Raw genomic sequence first — 19,705 nt, 5'->3', positions numbered from 1 at the left:
AAGCCTGTAATACAAGTAGTGCTCCATTGTGTTTCTAAACTCCATACACCTTCACTAGAATAATTTCAATAATTTCAGGCCTGGAATTGCCGGTCTCTGCTAAACAAAAGGTAAAAGGTAGTTGTTAACTTGAAAAATACTGCTTCATGACTCCATAAGGTGGGACAGATCATTTTACGCTTTGCAGATGTTGACAGACTAACAATACAGGATTACTCAAACATGTATGAATGACACAAAACACAACTCCAGGTACGTTTTTGATGCAGTGACAATATTATAACATGACTTAAAGCTCGCAAGAGTCAGCTTTGTGTGATATAGGATCTTTAAGTTGCACTGCCCTAGTTTTTTCCTAAATTTGCTTCCTTCACCATTTTATTCAATGTACCATGTTACCAAGGGCAGCTCACAAACAATTCCCAGACCAATTTCAGTCTCTGAGTTGAAGTAGCCTGCTGTCACGTGTTGCATTTGGCTCCAAATGTCCACCTTCTCTCCTCTCTCACGTTTCCTTCATCTTTCTCTCTTTATTAAACCAAACCCGTTGCCTCTTCTAATGCGCCTCTCTCAATGACCCTATTGTTCTGTTAGCATACACAGCACTCACACGTACCTGTATGTGAGGAGGCTAATGCACAAATGTTATTAAGATATGCAAACTCATGAATGCCCAGAAAGAGTCACGAAACACGTTAATTTATCAACCACAACAGAAATTACAGGCACAGTCAGTTCAGGCTCTTGTTACACGCAGATCAGAGCAGAGGTGAGGTGTGGGTGGGAGTCAAGTGGAGTGTAACTAATTATAGATCATTTGATTGACAGAAAGATTTGCATAAAAGTGTTTAGCTTCTGACCTACCTTCTGGACCTGGCCTTTGATTTATATTGTGTCTTTCAAGATAATCAAAGCCACCACTGCCCTGGGATAGACTGACAAAGAAAGCCTGCCACTCTTGGCCACTTCTGCTCCAACCATCACCAAACACTAATCACACTAAAAAATCATACAAAGGGAAAGTGGGTGAAGTGTATAAAGATAAACATGAGCAGTGGTGGTCCAAACTGGATGTATGTGCCTCTCTTGCTGTGTAACATCTCTGTCATTAATTCACTATCTGCTCATCTGGTTTCCTCCATCACTTATTCCATTTTCTTCCACTTATCTGGAGCCGGAGCCTGAGCAGAGACCTACAGACTTCCCTTACCCCAGACACTTCCTCCAGCTCCTCCAGAGGGACCCCAAGAGATTCCCATACCAGCTGAGAGACATAGGGTACATCTCTTTTCTTTTTCCTCACTTCCTTCTCCATGATTCTGCTCCTTAATTCTGTAGGAAATGGGTGAGGATGTGAGAGAGGAGATAAGGAGAAGACACGAGCTGAGGGTGAATGGGACAGACTTTCCTCAGGCTCTGGTTTTGACCAAAATCACCACATAATGAGGATTTTATATATCAAAGTCAGACCAACGTCTTTGTTTTAAAATAAATGTGTTCAGCATATGTTTTTATTCGTTTTAATGCCAAACCTCCATTGCTGCTGTCCCTATTTTGTAGTTATGACAATACAAATTACTCACTATGAGTGAATTATTAAATTATGTCTACATCTTGAACCCTCACTCATGTTTTCTCTGTGGGTTCCTTCCCTTGCCTCCTCTGAGCTTAGGAACACCGCTTAATATTCATATTTGATTGACAGCTAAAAATGAATGATCGAGGAGAAGGAAGCATGGAAATAGAAATGAGATGTGCCCATAGTCCCTCCAGCATGTCCTGGGTCTTAGCTGGGGCCAACACAATTTATTCATATTTTGTGACCATGTTGATTGAGCTTCTGTGACCGAGTGAGGAGTAGGACAAAAGGACAATTTTCAGGACTGGGACAGTGCCTTGTATGCCTTAACTTTAACTTATGTACCAGAGTTTCAGAGAACACTTCTTTATAACCTTATGGGTGGACCCTATAATCACCCCAGGTCCAAATAATTTCAGGCCTGGCATTGCCAATCTCATCTAAGCAAAAGGTAAAAGGTAGATGTTAACTGAAAACTATCACTTCATGACTTCCCAAGTTGGAACAGAGCATTTTGCGCTCTGGAGATGTAGACAGACTAATAATGCAGGATTACTCAAACATACAGTAAGTGAATGAAAGAAAGCACAATGCCAGGTATGTTTTTGATGTGGTAACATTATAACATGACTTAAAGCTCACGGGAGTTAATTTTGCGTAACATTGGACCTTTAAGTAAAAAAAGACCATTGAACTGCAGTTTTTCCTAAATTTGCTTCTTTCACCAGTTTATTCAGTGTACTGAGTTACCTAGAAGCAGCTTACAGTTAACTGCAGCTCCAAAAGTGTTTTAATAAGTATGAATAATGGTTTTGCAAAAGAAAAATAAGAAAAACAATATACAAGCAATTTCACATACTGACACCAGTTTTATTACTTGAGATTGTACAGTTGTTGTTTTCAATCACAAGAGTCAGACTATTGATTTAAACAAAGCGTTTTGCAAATGAAGAAATCTTAGACTGAGCTGATAAAAGCAAAATGAAGTAGTTCAGTTTGTTTCATTTCCCATAAGACCACTCACATTGTAGAATTGATGCAACCAACAATTATAATTGCATTTTATCAGCTAATAAAGTTATGTATTATGTCTGGAAAAGTCCTCAAAGCAATACAATGTAAGATATGAATGGAAGGATGTAGAGAAAACTAGACATTTCTTTCAAACATAAACACCCAAAGAACACATAAAACAACAATGAGAATCTCAATAATGATAAGAAATTAACCATTCTTGTAAATATACAGTGCCCTCCAGTAACACTGACACAATTTGTAATAATGACCAAAGTGTGAAATAGTGAGATAGTTCTAGATATTATAACTTTTCAGATTATACTTTTTCTTAGTGGCCTAAACCTTGGTATGAAGCAACTAGAAATACTCCAATCATTGTTTTCCAACTCCAAGACTAGGCCTGTCTAGATCAATTTTGAAACTATAGCAATATACTGCAATAATATTGAAATTACTTTATGCCACAGAAAAATGGCTAAAACCTCCTCACTACTGCAAAGAAAAAAGTACTCACGATAAATATTGAGCCCCAAAATATATTGTTCGATCTTTCATATATTGAACGATAAGTCGATACAATAATTAGCGTGACAGGCCTATCCAAGACAATGCTTAAAGATGCACTGTGTATGATAACTTTTCTAGTGGAAGGTCCGTCAAATACTTTTCTCTGTGAAGATATTATTGATTTGCCTGGAATGTTTCACATTTCACAAAACTTTCTATCTTCACAGAGACTGAACCACCTTTAGCTATAAAACAAGCTGTAATTGAATAAATGTAATGTAGAACTGTTTAATGACATTCCAGACAAGAAATAACATCTCCATGGAGACAAGCAGATGACAGACTCTCCAGCAGAAAAGTTGTGCAGTGCACCTTTAAATAGGAACTGCATTGGGCATCCGTCTAAAACAGGGATGTCCAAACTAGAGGACTCCAGCTGTACAGGCCCAAATGATCATAGACAGTGTTTTTAAGTGGAAATTTAAACAGTTTCTCCACTATAATCAATAACATCACACTGCACCATGATACAGACCTAAAATGAATGACTAACTGTAGTGAGCCCTGGTTTGTGGCACCCTTGGTCTAGAAGAAAGGTTGTCATTGTCAAAAAATGGTTCCCAAAATACCCATGAAAATCTATTTGGGTTGGTTGGGAATTAAATCAGAAAGTCTCTAAAACAAAGTATCATTACATATTTTGTCACTGGTGGCAATATTAATCGAGAGCAATGTATACAGCTGATAACTGACAAACTGCTATTTTGCCAAAATATCACATCTTGTAACAAATGGGATGAATTAGACAAATTAAAATAGTTTAAATAATTCAATATTTTCACATTTCTACCTCCTTTAATCAACTCCAAAACAAATCATAGGCACACGCTGAGACTAAAAATAAATCAACTAAATTTTTACCGTGACGCACACAAGATTGGCCTTTAAGAGTACACAAAGACATAGTACTGTGGTTGCATCCTATCAAGCTTGTTTTTTCCTACCTACATTTTGTTTATACCAAAATCACCAGTGTATTCCTGATATGGCTAAGCATTTGGTAATATCTTTCACTTATAAAAATACAATATTACACTCTTAATATACACTCTTGGTTCAACAGGCTGCTGTCCATTTCTCCATCAAACCAAAGAAAAGGGGATGAACTTTGAATTTTTAGTGACAGTAATTGACATATTTGAAGGATAGATGCTTTAACTCTGTACTTCTTTACAAAGTTAACAAATCCTTAAGAAGACATGGTTAAACTATATTTAAGTTTTAAGTTGAAGCTTTACCAATATTGTGGTAAAGGTCTAATTTGAATTTTTAATGTAACTTCATCTGAACACTTAATTGTCTTAAATGTAATCACAACGTCTAGGTTGCAGTCATTAGCGACATGGCTTACAGATAGGAACTCACAATCTGTCTCCAATGTTTTAAGGCAAATTTGTACAACCATGTGCAATGATTTATGCCATAAAACAGTTTGAATTTGCTCCTTGGAGCCAAGCCGTGTGTGTTGTTTCTTTGCTTAAAGCCCCACTGTGTAAACTTTTAGCCAACAAATAAATGCATGCTTTTTTTTACATTTTGGATGTTTTTATTGAACTGAAAAACATGCATCTGTATTGTGAGTGGGCTTGCATCTCCACAAACCTATTTGGCCTACAAGTCTGCATGGAAATTTTGTACTTTAAGCTCTAACATTCCGCAATATGGCATAAAACATATCTATCTACATGGAGAATGTTCCGCAATATGGATTTAACTTTCTATCTCCATGGAATTATGCAGGTGTTGTGTCACATCCACAACAATCTGCAATCTGCCCCCCTTTCAATCCGCCCCCTTTCCATTTAAACGACCTTTAACCTTTCCTAAATATGATGGATTTTGCCGAAGGGGTGACTGGCAGCGAGCAGTGCACTGATTACTGCATTTCTGTCCCAACTTTAGGGTTTTGTGGATTATATTTTGGGCCAAAGGCGAGACAATTGGATGGAAGTCACAGACAGAAGAGTCGCGAGTTGTTCCCGGCCTCCTCGCCTTCGGCCTGTGGGATTCTGGGTAAGAGGGCGGAGCGCGTTAGACCCCAAAACCGCTGAGGAGACAAGTCTTTCTTAGTGGCAGTGAACTTCCAGCCCATATGAGAGCCACAGGTCCGGCACTGAGCAATGGTCCAGGCGTATCTTAAGAGAGGAAAAGAGGGACATTTTTATTTCAATTTATTATAAGGTTGAGGATGATGTTTGAAATTTGTCTAACATGGCTAAACAACACCTATAAACCTTAACTAGAATCATTCGGATTACTCAGACGTGTGTGAATGAAACAAAACACAACTGTGGCTATGTTTTTGATGAAGTAACAACATTCTAACTTGGCTTAAAGCTCACGAGAGTCACTTTAGGCCAAGCATTTCCACATTTTTTGCCCTCCTTTTGGGTGAAATTTTTGAGTTAGGGTGACATTGGTGTAATCCTGGGTAAACCCTCTTTGTTGTTGTACAGAAACAGCCACTGGTCTAGAAAATGCCTTCTGGAAAATATGCTGAATTAGAACTAGGCTATGGTTCAAAAAGAGCTGATTAAAACTATTCTTGCCATGCAAAGTTTTCCACCATGGTTTAAAGTGATAATTTTGCACTTGAAGAATTTTACAGTCCATTTACTTTTAATAATAATATGTTGGATTTATATAGTGCCTATCAAGACACCAAAAGTGCTTTACTCATTATTCATTCACTTCATACTCTGTAGTGATACGCTCCTACTGCAGCCACAGATGTCCTGGGGTAGACTGCCAGAAGCGAGACTTCCAAATTGTGCCACAGAGTCCTATGACCTATCTGACCACCATCAACATTCACACACCAAATTCATACTAAGCAGTACAACTGAAGAGTTGTGTCTAAGGACAGAACAACAGTTTCTACCAAAGCCACCTCTGCCCAAAGTCATGTTATTGTCTTATGTCTAATGTTTATTGATGCCAAACCTGAAAATTGCTGCAAAACAAATCTGCCTTACAAATAAAGTCAAGAATAAATAAAGTAACCACCAAGGCAGTTTGTAGATTTCTTTTTGTCCAGTTCTTGAAGCCAATTTGTATTTCCCTCAGGAGCAATAAAGTATCTCTCTCTCTATATTAACTGATTCTGAGCAGTTCTCGTCTCCTGCTGCTTTTTCAGAATTACCACGGCGACAGTGGCCCCAGACGACTGCGCCATCACAAGGACATGACTCAAAATGACACTTCACAGATGCCTTGGATTTCATAGAGAAAGACGTCATGAATAAAATATAATCAAAGTGCCTCCTTTAACAGTTTATGACCTGTTTAGTCAGAAGAGGAAGAATGCACTTAAGAGACTGGTGAACGGCCAGGCAAGATGCTACCATTTAGACAAGAATAAACCAAATCTGAACTAGGACTGAACCAGGACTGAACTGGGACTAGACAAGGGCTGAAGTAGGACTGAACCAGATCATAACCAGGACTGAACCAGGACTGAACTAGGACTAAACTAGGACTAAACTGGATCATGACCAAGATTAAACCAGGACTAAACCAGGACCGAACCTGATCATAACCAGGACTGAACCAGGACTGAACCAGATTTAAACCAGGACTGAAACAAGAGCAATGACAATCCTGGACTAAGACAAGACAAATGAGAACTAAACAAGATCTGAATTCTCTCTTCACTATGGTATATTTAATAGTACAGCATTTGGTAAGAATTCTTGGTTTAGTTGGTTTGGCCCTGGTTGGGATAAGGTTTGGTCCCTGTTATTCTGGGTTAAATCCTGGTTCAGTCCTGGTTCAGTCCTGGCATAGGCCAATTAAATCTTCAACATAAATGGGACAGACCAGCCTTTCCAGATCTAAACTGGGACTTAGCCCTGATCTGTGGCTAATCATGGACTAAAAGCAGCCCCTAAAAAGGACTAGGAATAACAATGATTCATAGGCAATCTAATCTGCCCTATCACAAAAGTATTTGGTAATAATTCTTGATTTATTATGCATCAAAATTGGGGTCTAAATCAAGAGCAAATGTGAACTAGACCATAACTAGAACAAGACCAAACCAAGTCTTCATCAGAACTAAACCAGGATCAAACTATGTAGGCCTGATTTTCTTATAGCATTAAACATGTTACCAGCCTTTATCTTAGAGTATTTCTTACCCTGGGAACCAGCTGTGCAGAGTGGAGGGCCTCCCGACCAGCCCCAGGTTATTGGCTTTATAAACAGTGAGAGTTTCATGGACATAACCGTGAGGATTGACATATGCTGCCATCGGACCGCACAACGACAAACTGCACAGGGAAGAAAGACATTGCAAAATATTAACAAATTAAATCATAATGTAAGACATTCCATCATGTTTTTTGCAACAAAGCTTCATTTAAGTGTAAAGCAGTTTTACACTCTATGACCAATATTGAGGAATAAAAATGTACTGTTAGCTAGGGGTGTATGAATCTGGTGATATGGTGCATATGATGTATCACGTTATGCCTATGACGATTCTATATATTACAACATATCCTGATACTAAAAACAAAAGAATTATCAGTAATTAAATATAATATTATGGTCAAGTACACATTCAAAAGAACAAAATTGGATGAAATTCTGATTTATGTAGTTTATATCATAATCTGAGCAAAACTGAGCGGATTTTAGATTTTATAGGTGCACTATGTAACGGGTAGAGGGGTCACTGCTTGTCTTCATGAATATGTTGTTGCTTTGCTTGGAATGTTCCACAGTATGGCATCAAGTTCACCCGTCTTGCAATTGTGTCAATATAGGTTTCAAAAATACATTTAAAAACACTTACTTTTACAGTGAACATGGTCATTTCACCACAGATCTGAATGTAGCTTGGCCTAGTGGTGGTGCTACCTACTTGTCTCCATAGAGATAGATAGCTTTATTGCTATTCTGTGAAACTTTCCAGGCAAAGCAATAACATCTCGATAGAGACAAGCTGGTGGTGAACCATCAACCAGACAAGTTACTTAGTGCACCTTTAAACTAGTTTTAATGAAGACTGCTTTGATTTGGTGCCTCTGAATCTGCACGTCCTCATCTGCTCTGGAGTCTATTTTTTCTACTCATAGAATATGCATGAATATTTAAAAGGTTAGAACATTTTTCATTAACCGCACAGAGCCTCAATTAGTCCAAAAATGTCACTTTTTCTGTCCAAAAACATGTTTTTCTTCATCTTGAGATTAGAAATTTCAATATCAAATTTATAAATATTACTGCTGCCACAACCACTTACTTTAATGGTGCAGAGAATTCAAAGTGACAGACCTCTTAGACAAACAAATTGGGACACAGATGGTTAGAAATTGTATTGCGTAATAGTCCTTCTGTAACCCAGACTTAATGTGATTTTAAAACAAGGCTAATCTTTGCAGATGCTTGATAATAACTTGGAGATTGTGAAGGAAACCTATTATCAATGTAATATCACATCATTTTAGTTAATGCTTCCATTTTGAAAGAGAAAACAAATTGAAAATTTGTGTTCTTACCTGAAGATTTCATTTTTTGTGGTGATTTCAGTGTCCTGGCACTGTTTGCAGCAAAGAGAGGTGCACTGAAAAAGAGGAACAATAGATTTTACAACTGACCTGGGGTAAACTGTTGATAATTTATTGATACTGAGGGGTTCTACATGTATGTGTATGGAGGAATGCTCAGAAGTTACTATGGTGACACAATGCGCACACATTAGCAAACACTGCCAAATAAGTTTTAAGAATGTATTTAAACAGCACATTTTTCAGGAGCCTGTGACCAATATGAGCATTCATGCACCTGTTTAGGTGTTTGATTTTCAACAAAAAAGGTGAGAAAAAGTGAGAGTGACTAACTGGAAAAACTCTTGGTTAATACTAAGCTTGTGACTGTAATGTTATTTGAGAGGGACTTGTTCAACAGCACAAATCAGCTCACTTGTTGTAGTCCCAGCCAAATCACTTCTTTAAGGTTAGCTTGTGCTAAAATAAAACTCAAATTAAAGTCTAACTTGAGTCATAGAGCAGTTCCTCTGGTTAGCTTCACCACACAGGCAAAGTATCAGCTGCAAAGTATCATTTGGAGATGAGGCAGGTAAACTATGCCATTTTGCTAAATTGGCAGTGAGGTTTATTAGTCCTTTCAACATTTAGTTTAATTGGCAACAAATAAAAAGAGCCAGACCACACTATATTGGTACTACTAGCTGAGGATGTGTCTATTTGATTAAGTTCATTTGTCCTTTACAAGTGGCTGCATTTTAAAGGTCTACTATGTAATTTTTTTTAGTGGGGGTTTGCCACCTGCTTGTCTCCATGGAAATATGGAGATTCTATTGCTTCACCCGTAATGTTTCACAGTATGGCATTTATTAAATTGCAGGTGTTTTTACTGAAGAATAACAGTGGGGTCTCCTCTCCATAGATCTGATCTGTAACTACGCCAAGTTTAATTCTCACCTTGTGTCCACTGACATATTAAATGCCATACCGTGGAACATTCCAGGCACAGCAATAGTATGCATCAACACATAGAGGAAAAAATATATTATGCATTCCTGTTTATCCACTAATACTACGTCACATGTAAGTTGCAAATCAACTAAATTCAAGTTGGAATTTGTTTCTGGAGAACACAATGGAGCTTATGTCTAGCCTAGAAGGAGAGCGCAAATGTGTTTAAATAAATTCCCCATTCATCTTGAGGATATAAATACGTTTTCATCCAGACTTCGACAGCAAACTCCTCTCTCTGCTACTCGGTTGGTAAAATATAACATGAATGATCCAAGCAAACAGAGCAGACATAGACCAGCCTGCCCTCGTGTATGTGTTATGCTAATAATGGATGTTAGTGCTGAGCTGGAGCCAGGAGCAACTGATTGATGCCTCAGGACTTTGCTTCTGGAGTGGCTACAGTCCACTTCCGAGGGCTGAACAACTTTGAAAAACAACTAGATGTTTTTTTTCCAAAGAAAATTTACAGATGACTTAAAGGTGCATTATAGTGCAAGGTGCTTTATAGTATATTATATTCAGGTATATAATAATGTTGATATTTTATGTCTATGGTAGGGGGTGCTACAGTGTTCAGTTCTATAAGACTTCATAATTTGTTAGATTTAGGCCGGGATTACGCAATTGTGATTTGAATTTGAGCTCTCTAGACCAATGCCTGTGGCCATGAAATGTGCTAGAGGCAAACCATGAGTATCCCCAAAAAAACACATAATTTTTGTGAACCTATGTATATAAGATGTGACACGCAACTTATAAGCCAATTTCAAAAACCAGGGACGTTTTAGATGCGTTTTACAAACACAGTCAAAACAGCAGCAAATTTTTTGATCCAATATGTTCGATTTCCTGTTCATCAAAGAGCCATGCACCAATTCAACTTTTGGCTTGTCTCATTGTTCTCTATCACTGCTCCAAATTTCGTTCTTTGCTTGTCCCCACTCCCATAGGTATCCGCTTCTAAGCAGCGCTATTGAGTTGGGTCATTTCGGTCATTGCCGTTTATTTATACATACTGTACATACATAGAGCAAACATATTTTCAAAACAGATGAATGTAGATGATCTTAAAAGCTGTCCTAACCCTTAACCTAACACATGGATAATGATGCATTTTTAGCGTTTGATGTCAAATTATATTAATAAGATAATATAGTCTCGTGTCTGGCTTGTTCTTTAAGACTGAACAAAATGTTTCTTATTGAGTGTAGAGGGCAACTTCCCCCGTAAATATTAAATATTATGTACATGTGAAAATATGTAAATACTAAACCTATACACACAACCCTTTGGCATTCTTCACCATTGATGTCCAAATGCAACCTCGGCCATTAAAATGTAGTTAATTTAAATATATGATTATGATTATTATTAAGATATTTTAAAGCAATAAACACCTGCTATTGAATAAATGCGAGATATCTGCCTTTCAGAGTATCTTGACCCGACTAGGAACAATAGAAAAATGTAACTGAAACACCATGTACACAGTTTAGTTGCAAAAAGTCCCACTTAAAGATATTTATTTCTGTTCATTTTGCACACCCCTCTGACAGTACAGCCCTTACCCGGTCCATGATGTCCAGTTCACACCTCAGCCTCTGGATGGCACTGCCGATTTTGAGCAGCTGCAGTCTCAGAGCGTCGTCAATGGGGAGACAGGCCGCCACTCGGTACGAGAAATCTGCAAGAGGAAAGAGTGGTCAATTATATTCACTATATTCATTATAGAAATAACAGAAACAAACACAAAAATCACAAAAGTATGCAATAAAGATCCATCCATCATTAATAAAGCAAGATTCAGTGGATCAATTTGCAAAGAAAACAGGGACTATGGTCTCTCTCAAAGCAATCAAAATGATAAGTATAGCCTACGGTTTGGCAAAATCTAACAGCTGAATCTTTAAAACCTGATAATTAACCCCATTATCTTTAATCTTGTTAGAGCCTATTATGTACTTCAAAGCTTTTTACCATGTCATAACCATTGTCAAAATCATTGAAATACTGAACGTAGAAATGTTGTGTAGACTATTAGGAGAAATGTACGCCTTAAATTGCCATGTTACCCCATCAAAATTACCATGTGTCCAGACCATCTAGTCAATGCCCAATCTTGTCTGATCTCAGAAGGTAAGCAGGGTTGGGCCTGGCCTGAGCTGGGAGAAATACTAAGTGCCAAAATGGGGCAGCAGTAGCTCTATACTAAGCAATGAGCTTCACCCACATTGTCTAGTATGAACATGGTGTGGGTGTTGGAGGGGCAAATTCTGCAGATTTGTAGCTTCGCTTCTGTCAGTCTTTACCAGGGCAGCTGTGTCTACATAGTAGCTTACTACCACCAAATGTAGAGCGATTAATAATGCACAAAACTGTAAAGAGACTATGACTGTCTGGAGAAGCACTATATAAGCCTAATACATAATTATCATAATACTAGATTTGGTAGTTAAGATACATTTGATGCATTTGTGCAATTGCATGTCTGACCTATGGCGTTGGAGGGCAGGGAGTCATCTTTTAGGTTCTCGTCCCATTCGTGGAGCTGCTTTTTGACTCTGTTCATGAGCGTCTCCTGTTCAGACAAACACAGATACAGCGGTTTACATTGGTCATATGTTGTGTTTATATTTGAACTTGCTGGACCGTACTCACTGCATCGTACAGAGCATAGACCCAGGGCGGCCACGGCGTCACTCGGGCACAGTTGAACTTCTTCTGTCATGAGATCACCAAACAAAGATCAGTTTACAAGCATATGTACTGTGCAGGTCATGCACCAAAACATCTTGATTAATTGAAGCTTCACTCAAAAAATAAACGCATTTATTATTACACTATAGGCATTATTGCACTAAATAAATTAAAAAACACTGACTGGGCTTTCCGTACCTCAGACCTAGTTTGCAACCTTATCTCCCTTGCTATGTTTTTGCTTTGCCTGGAATGGCATAAGGCATCTCCATGTAGAAAGTGCCAATGTATCACTTTAACTTTCTACTACCCTAGTCATATAAATTATATGCTTGGCACTAAAAAAGTTACGTTGTGCTACTTTAAAATTTATGTGAGTAATTTTCTCAAATTTAGATTCCTTAAAGTAATACCACATAACATACCTGATGCCATGGATACAGTTAAAACCATACTTCAAAACATTTTCTATAGAGATAGAAAGGTTTTATGCCATACTGTGAAATATTCTGCTGAAAAAACTTATAGGAACATTTTGAAAACACATCAGATTTCAATGTGAAAAAATGTCTAAACAAATATGGAGGCTGAGCACTGCCCATGCCCTCCAACAGGCCACTGGTATGAATGTCTCTGCCCAAACAGACTTCATGAGGGTGGCTTGAGGGTGCCATGTTCTCTAGTGGGCCCTGTGCTCACCGCCCAGCACCGTGGATCTCCATTGGCATTTGTTAGATGAGACCAGAATTGGCAAGTCCTCCACTGATGCCCTGTGCCTTTCACAGATGAGCTTCACCCTGAGCACCTATGAGAGATGTGAAAGATTCTGGAGAAGACGAGGAGAACGCTATGCTGGCCGCAACATCGTTCAGCATGAGTGGTTTGGTGGTGGGTCAGTGATGGTTTGGGGAGGCATATCCTAGTCTACCAGCTAGAAAACAGTAGAACACCTCTGGGACATTGCATGTGGGTCCATCAGACATCCATCAAACTCTACAGGAGCTCAGTGATGCCCTTACACAGACATGTATACAAGCATGTGGGGGCCAAATAAGATATTCAGAAGTGTTTTGTTGCAGAAATTTAAGTTTGATAAAATGGACTAGCCTCATCATTATTTCACTTTGATTTTCAGAGAGACTATAAAATTAAGTCCTCTGTAGGCTGAAAATTGTATTTCCAATAAAAGAGGTGGCATCCTTTTGTTCCTAAGACTCTCCATATTTGTATAGATATCCAGCTTTTTTTTTTCACATTCAGATCTGATGCATTTTCAGTGTTCCTTGAATTTTTTTGAGCTGTGTATTATAGTCAAAGGAGCATAATCCATGGAAACAGGAGGAGGAGGCCCCCATCCATGCCAAATAAGAGTCAGGTTTGTGGAGAGGAAACCCTGCTCACAATAAAGACACATATTTCTCTATATTTTCTACATCAAAAACAAAAAAATATATATATATTTTAATCTATATTTTGGCTTTGGCTAAGTTTCCCCGGTGGTTAATGTATATCCATACATCCACATATGTATTACATACATAATTATTTACATTTTTTATGAACATAATCCTCTTTATATCAATCAGAGGTGTTATGAAACATAATCTAACATAACATAATCTAACATAAAGAAAATCTAAAATCTAAATTAAGACTAATATAAATAATTTAACCGACTTCCCTTTTTGCAGTGTACAATGGTAAGGTGAATCTTCTATCTATATATGTAACCTGTTGGTAGTTGCTCCACCATCTCTGAGCCTCCCTCCAGCTCTGGTTGGGGGGTCTGGAGGAGGGGTGTGGATGGAGTTTAGACAGAGTCGAGAGCTGCACACATGATAATGGATCAGGCAGGATTCGCTCCGGGAGTATCTGGACTTTTGCCTGTCTGATTCTAAAACATAAAATATAAAAAATAAACATGTCAGATTAACTATCACAAGTGGTTAACCAATCAGGGACATGCATGGTCTGTCTATATCTATACAAACATGGCAGCCAACAAGAAAAAATAAAGGAAAAAAATAAACATTGTGAATTTCTGCAGAATCAGTGAGCAAAGCATTAAACTGTCAATCTGAGGTGACATATGTTTGGTTTTGTTCAAAATGACAGATGACCAATGAGTACCTTTGTTTCACATACGTTACTGAAATAAACAAATTTGATTGTCATGTTTGGTTCTGGCTCACAATGTGACTGAGGGAGTGGGACTGATATACTTCTGTTTTCAAAAAACAGAGAGATATCATTCTGGACTTCCCAGGCAACCGGTTTTCTATTAATGTAATGTAAATTTGCACTGACGCAAAGCAGAACCAATTGGTGGTTGGGGAGTGCATATGTGTAAATGTAGCATATCATCAGAGGTCATGACAGGATTTTTTTAATAATAACTTTGCCCAAACTAAAGCAATTGTTGCTCCAAAAAAACAAACAAACAAAAAAAATACAAACAGCAGTAACAACAAAAAAAAATTGTTGCCCACTGCCCTTCACCCCTGCTAAAGAACCACAGTGAAGTTGTATTGCACATTGACGAGGAGCAGATTAAACAACAGTGCTTCAGGGTAATGTTATCAATGCTCTGACAGACTGTTTGAAAATTGGAGAGGATCATAAAATAAAAATGTCCTCAGCCTGAACAATGTGTCTGCTAGTTAAAAGCACTCCCCGCTTTCTGCACATGATTCTAATCTGGATTTAAAAATCTGTATTATACATCTTTAGACACCATAGGATTCGTAGTTTATGTAATAAACTGGCAGCAGGATTGCTAGCGCTTTTGATTTCAGGTCTACACATTATCAATCTGAATCTGCTCTTGCTAAAATGTGATCAAGGCGGAATGTTCAAATGAATACTTCAAGCTGATTGATTGAAGTGTCACAATAGTGGAACAAACCGTGAAATCGGATTTTTGTTAAATCCAGTCAAAAGGAAAATAACAGGCATCTTTCATCCACAAATGCACAAAGAGCTTCCCTCTGCACATTTTTCAAAATAAAATGAAAATGAAATGGTGTGGTATTATTAAACAAGGGGACAGAATCCCAGAGGGAATCAAAAGTCTTTTTTTTTTTTTACTATTGATTTTATTTCACTTTAATATCCAAATATCCAAAATGTTGAAGTAAATCATTTCTATTATTGAGTAGACCCAAGAACTCACTGTATTACAACAAAAATCTGCATATTCACATTATTAATTTTAGCTGCCCTCCATCTGTATTACATATTATAGGTCCATAGAATAAATAATGAGATATGGGGCTGACAAGCAATGCGATTAGATTTGTAATTTATGTCTATTTAAAGTTTATATGTTAAACACATCCATAAGAATTTATAAAAAAGACAAATGACTAATACGGCAATCACATTTCAGAACATGTACTAAGAACTGTACTAAACTACAGGGTGAGCAGTTTTATGCAGAATAAGACAGGATATTTAGTTGTTTGTGGAGGAAATTTTGTAACTTCAAAAATGTTAGCCTTTGCTATTTGATAATTGAGTCCATTCAAATTGTGATTTAATTTTGAATGCCATTTATCTTGCAGCCCTTTTGTGATGTCATCTGAAACGCAGTCATAATCACCACCCCTTTCCAGACAGCACATGAGGGGCAGCTTATGTTTGGCTTTTGGTTTGGAGGACTCATTTCTAAAAACACAAATGAATATGCAGGCTATATGTGGTTAGTGAGCCTAGCCTATCCACATGGTTTATTATATGAAAACTAATATCACAAACGCCACAGTGACACCACAAGGTCAACCGGATAATGGCAAGTAATTTACATGTATTATGCAAGAGCAACTTCTGAATTGGAGGAATACGTCTTTATCAGCTGTGCGTTTTATGGGCCAAAGCTCAATGTTCTCGAGGTAATAGAGGAAATAGGAGGCTCTGATACATTATGTGACTCCAACTGTCAGGGGAGAAGGATAGAAAGAACCCTGCTGAACTCTGGGTAATACATAACTTAACATTAAAAGGCCATATGTAAGTAAGATACTATTATTAGTATAGCTCTAAACAGAACTATCACTTCAATGACTCAGACTTAAATCTGTGCAAATAATACAATTTTGATCTAATAAGGATTCAATTCTATTCAAATTGTTATTAATAAACTTTTTAACTGACCAAACCGGTGGAAGTAACAGTTCAGTTATATATCATGGTAGAGATGAGAGAAAAAATATGATAATTTTGAAGACCACATTTTTAGCTGTTGACATAATAACCCTAAACATCATAATCCATACAAACCTTTACCATTTAAACAATATTATGAATAAAATCAACTACACCATGTGCTGCCATGTTAACTATAAATGATCATAATGTGATATTTTTCATGTGTCAAATGTTAAACAGAAGTGTGCACATGCCCTCTAGTTGCTTATTTTGGTAATGCAGATCATAAAAGTTCAGTTTGGGCTTTAGGGTTTTAGTGTTTTGCCAAATAAAAACTTAGTTAATGATTGATGTTTTAGGTAAAACTTACTTGTCTAATATTGTGTGTGTGTGTGTTAAGATAAATAAATAATCAAAATAAATAAATAATACTAAATAAAACATTATTGTTCATATTAAACCCCCTTCCTCACCCGTCAGCCTGAGTGCGAATCTCGTGGACCTTGAATCTCTGTCGTCCGATGGCTTTGACTTTGACGGTCTCAATGCCATACTCCTGCTCCTCTCTGTATGCATAGATCTCTGCTGTAGTCCCAAATGTCGCCTCTGGTTCACCAGCGTCACTGCACGCAAGAGAAAAATATTACATTTCATACATATTCAACATGCGACAGAGAGGTCAAATCAGACCCTCCAAACAATTTGATCTGTCCCTCGGCCCATCTTTTCTCTCTTATTTACTAGTTTAGTGCTAGTTTAAATCTGTGTTAGTTCTGTTTTAGTCATGTTTAGTTCTTGTTTCTATAGTGATGTTTTCCTTAGTCTGAAATGTTCCACTGTAGTAATTAACTTATCCATCTAATAGCGAAAAACAGTTAACACCGCTGGGCCAGGTTACAAGTCAGATTTGTGGAGAGGTGAGTCAGCTCCCTGTAAGAATAATGCATGTTCTTCATGGCACTTTTTTGCTTTCTACATCTGTAATTTAATAAATACCGGATACATAATTTTAAGCGATTCTGTGAAACGTTTTCAACCAAAAAATAGCATCACCAAGGACACAGGTGGCCTTAGTTTGTTCTGCAGTGCAGTGTCCAGTTATGTGTTAATTTCTGGGTAGAAATATTTTTGGATGATCTGATATATCTGATACAATTTAAATAATGTTCATAGTTTATTGTATGTCCCCAACTACAGAACCCAATATTAAGCCCATAGTATATTTCTGACCTGTTTGCGAGTACAGCAAAGGTGCGGTCCTTCTGGATGATGGAACGCATCATGCTGACCTCCTGAGGCCTGAACAGCTGCAGAGGGAGGGTCTGTCCTGGGACGAGCATCAGCGCCGCATGAGGCAGGACCGGGATTGTTTGACAACTGTCATCATCATGAACCGTGCGACCAGTGAACTCCTCCATGTCTGAGCCCAAGTACTGGTGACAACAGGGAGAAATGTATTATGGGAATGGTGATACAGATGAAAATGCCCAGTGTATGAACATTCATATCTAAAAAATAAAAGTAAAAATGTGAGTAAAAATACAGTTATGAGTAGGCCTGTTACAATAACAAACTCTGAAACATGACATACTGCTAAAGAGATATATTAAAATAAATGATAATTTTGTTTCTGAAACTGACACAAAGCAGGATATGACAATATGAACCAATATATAATAATAAATAGCAGAATGAACCAATATTTTTTTTTTTTAAATGGCTAAGATCTCCTCACTGCTGTGATATATAATTGATTTACTGGCTTCAAATATACAAAATAAGGTAATACCACAAAAAAGAAACTACATCATTTTAATTGATGTAACTCACAAATTAGGACACATAGAAATAATGTCAAAACAAAACTGAAATTAAAATGTGAAATTAAGGATGATCAAAATAATCTTAAGGTCATAGCCAAAAAAGAATCAAACGAGTCAATTACAATGCAATAAACTGCCTACAGCAATCAAATCACTTATAAATCCTAAATTTTGGTAATTTCTCTTCCTGTTTGCTGACTTGGCTACAGTCCCATATTTAGACTATAAATAGTGAAGGGGTCATAACCTACCGCGTGTGAAGTGGGGAGGCTCGGGTCAAATGTGATAGTACTTGGCTTCTCTGGGTCTTCGCTGTCCCTGTCTTCTGTCTCCATTTCATCTTCATCCTCCTCCTCTTCATCATTGTCTATCATTGCACACAAAATACAACGAATAAATATACTGATTACAGAATATCTAACTGTGTTTGTGACTTGTTAAAATTATCTACTTGTATTGGTAAAGCGAAAGCAAAAGAAATGGGACGAGGGGGTTGTCGTCTTTAAGCTCATTTTGTTAAATCTTAGTATAATATCTTCTGTGATGACATGGCATTATACACAGGCTTTATAACAATTTAATATAGTCTAGTATTAACAGTTTAACTACGCATGTCACGGGATAAATGACCACATATCCGAGTAAAAATGAAAGTAAAATGAAGAATAATCTTGGGTTCATATAAGATAGATGTGTTGGGAATCTGCGTATAGTGGCCTGTTGTTGTCATTAAACTAGCCATATTGAGGTTATAGTTCATATGAAATACATTAAATGTTGAAGAATACATAGAATATCGATTGTGTCATCTGTCTGAAAAAAAATGAAAGTAATGAAGAAGTATCTTAGGTTAATATTTAATATAAGATACATGTTTTGGCAATCTGCGTACAATGGCCTGTTGTTGTTACTGAACTGCCCATATTAAGCTAACAGTGTCTATGAAATGCACTGATTGAAGAATAAATTGCTAATCGAGAGTTTCATGTATTTTACCTGGCACAAGCTGTAGCTGATTGCCCATGTTGTCGTTTATGTCTTGTTCCTCTTCAGCCATCCCAGTGTTTACAATGTGCACGCTTCCTCTACGACGCAAACCCAGCACGTATGAGAGAAGGACGTAAGCGCTCCCTGCAGGACTGAGGGCACACGACTACGCTGATGCATTTTCTGCATTTCATTTTGTTCTTTTCATGTTTGTGCATCAGATTCCATTCTTAATGTTGCTTGGTTGTTTACAACATATAAAAACAGAAGATTAATATATCTAGTGGAATGGAATGACTAGTAGAATGTTTTCCCTAGTTTTCTGCCTTTTTACGGTTTTGTACCTCACTGAAAACCAACATACAAATATGATCCAAAATTAT

The 19,705-nt window shown here is 37.4% G+C and overlaps 1 protein-coding gene across 2 annotated transcripts; it reads right to left on the bottom strand.

Annotated features, from left to right (window-relative positions):
* Window positions 1-2,428: 2,428 nt before the first annotated feature.
* On the bottom strand, window positions 2,429-19,459 carry crbn (cereblon). Of its 2 annotated transcripts, none has more exons than XM_055160628.1 (11): window positions 19,332-19,459; window positions 18,587-18,702; window positions 17,743-17,945; window positions 16,986-17,135; window positions 14,098-14,260; window positions 12,328-12,390; window positions 12,163-12,247; window positions 11,238-11,353; window positions 8,668-8,732; window positions 7,303-7,434; window positions 2,429-5,298 (listed from the first exon to the last, which is right to left on the bottom strand). In XM_055160628.1, the coding sequence occupies exons 1-11, from the start codon at window positions 19,390-19,392 to the stop codon at window positions 5,115-5,117; spliced, it is 1,338 nt and encodes a 445-aa protein (XP_055016603.1). In that variant the 5' UTR covers window positions 19,393-19,459; the 3' UTR covers window positions 2,429-5,114. The 2 variants fall into 2 exon arrangements, with proteins under 2 accessions (XP_055016603.1, XP_055016604.1); XM_055160629.1 differs by having other exon boundaries at window positions 12,328-12,387.
* Window positions 19,460-19,705: the final 246 nt, after the last annotated feature.

The sequence above is a fragment of the Boleophthalmus pectinirostris genome, unplaced genomic scaffold (assembly GCF_026225935.1).
Source record: "Boleophthalmus pectinirostris isolate CB_2022bp ecotype Guang Dong unplaced genomic scaffold, ASM2622593v1 HiC_scaffold_3, whole genome shotgun sequence".
In the NCBI taxonomy this organism is placed as follows: domain Eukaryota; kingdom Metazoa; phylum Chordata; class Actinopteri; order Gobiiformes; family Gobiidae; genus Boleophthalmus; species Boleophthalmus pectinirostris.
The sequence above is the reverse complement of the archived record's forward strand: the minus strand, read 5'-3'. Positions and strand labels throughout refer to the sequence as shown.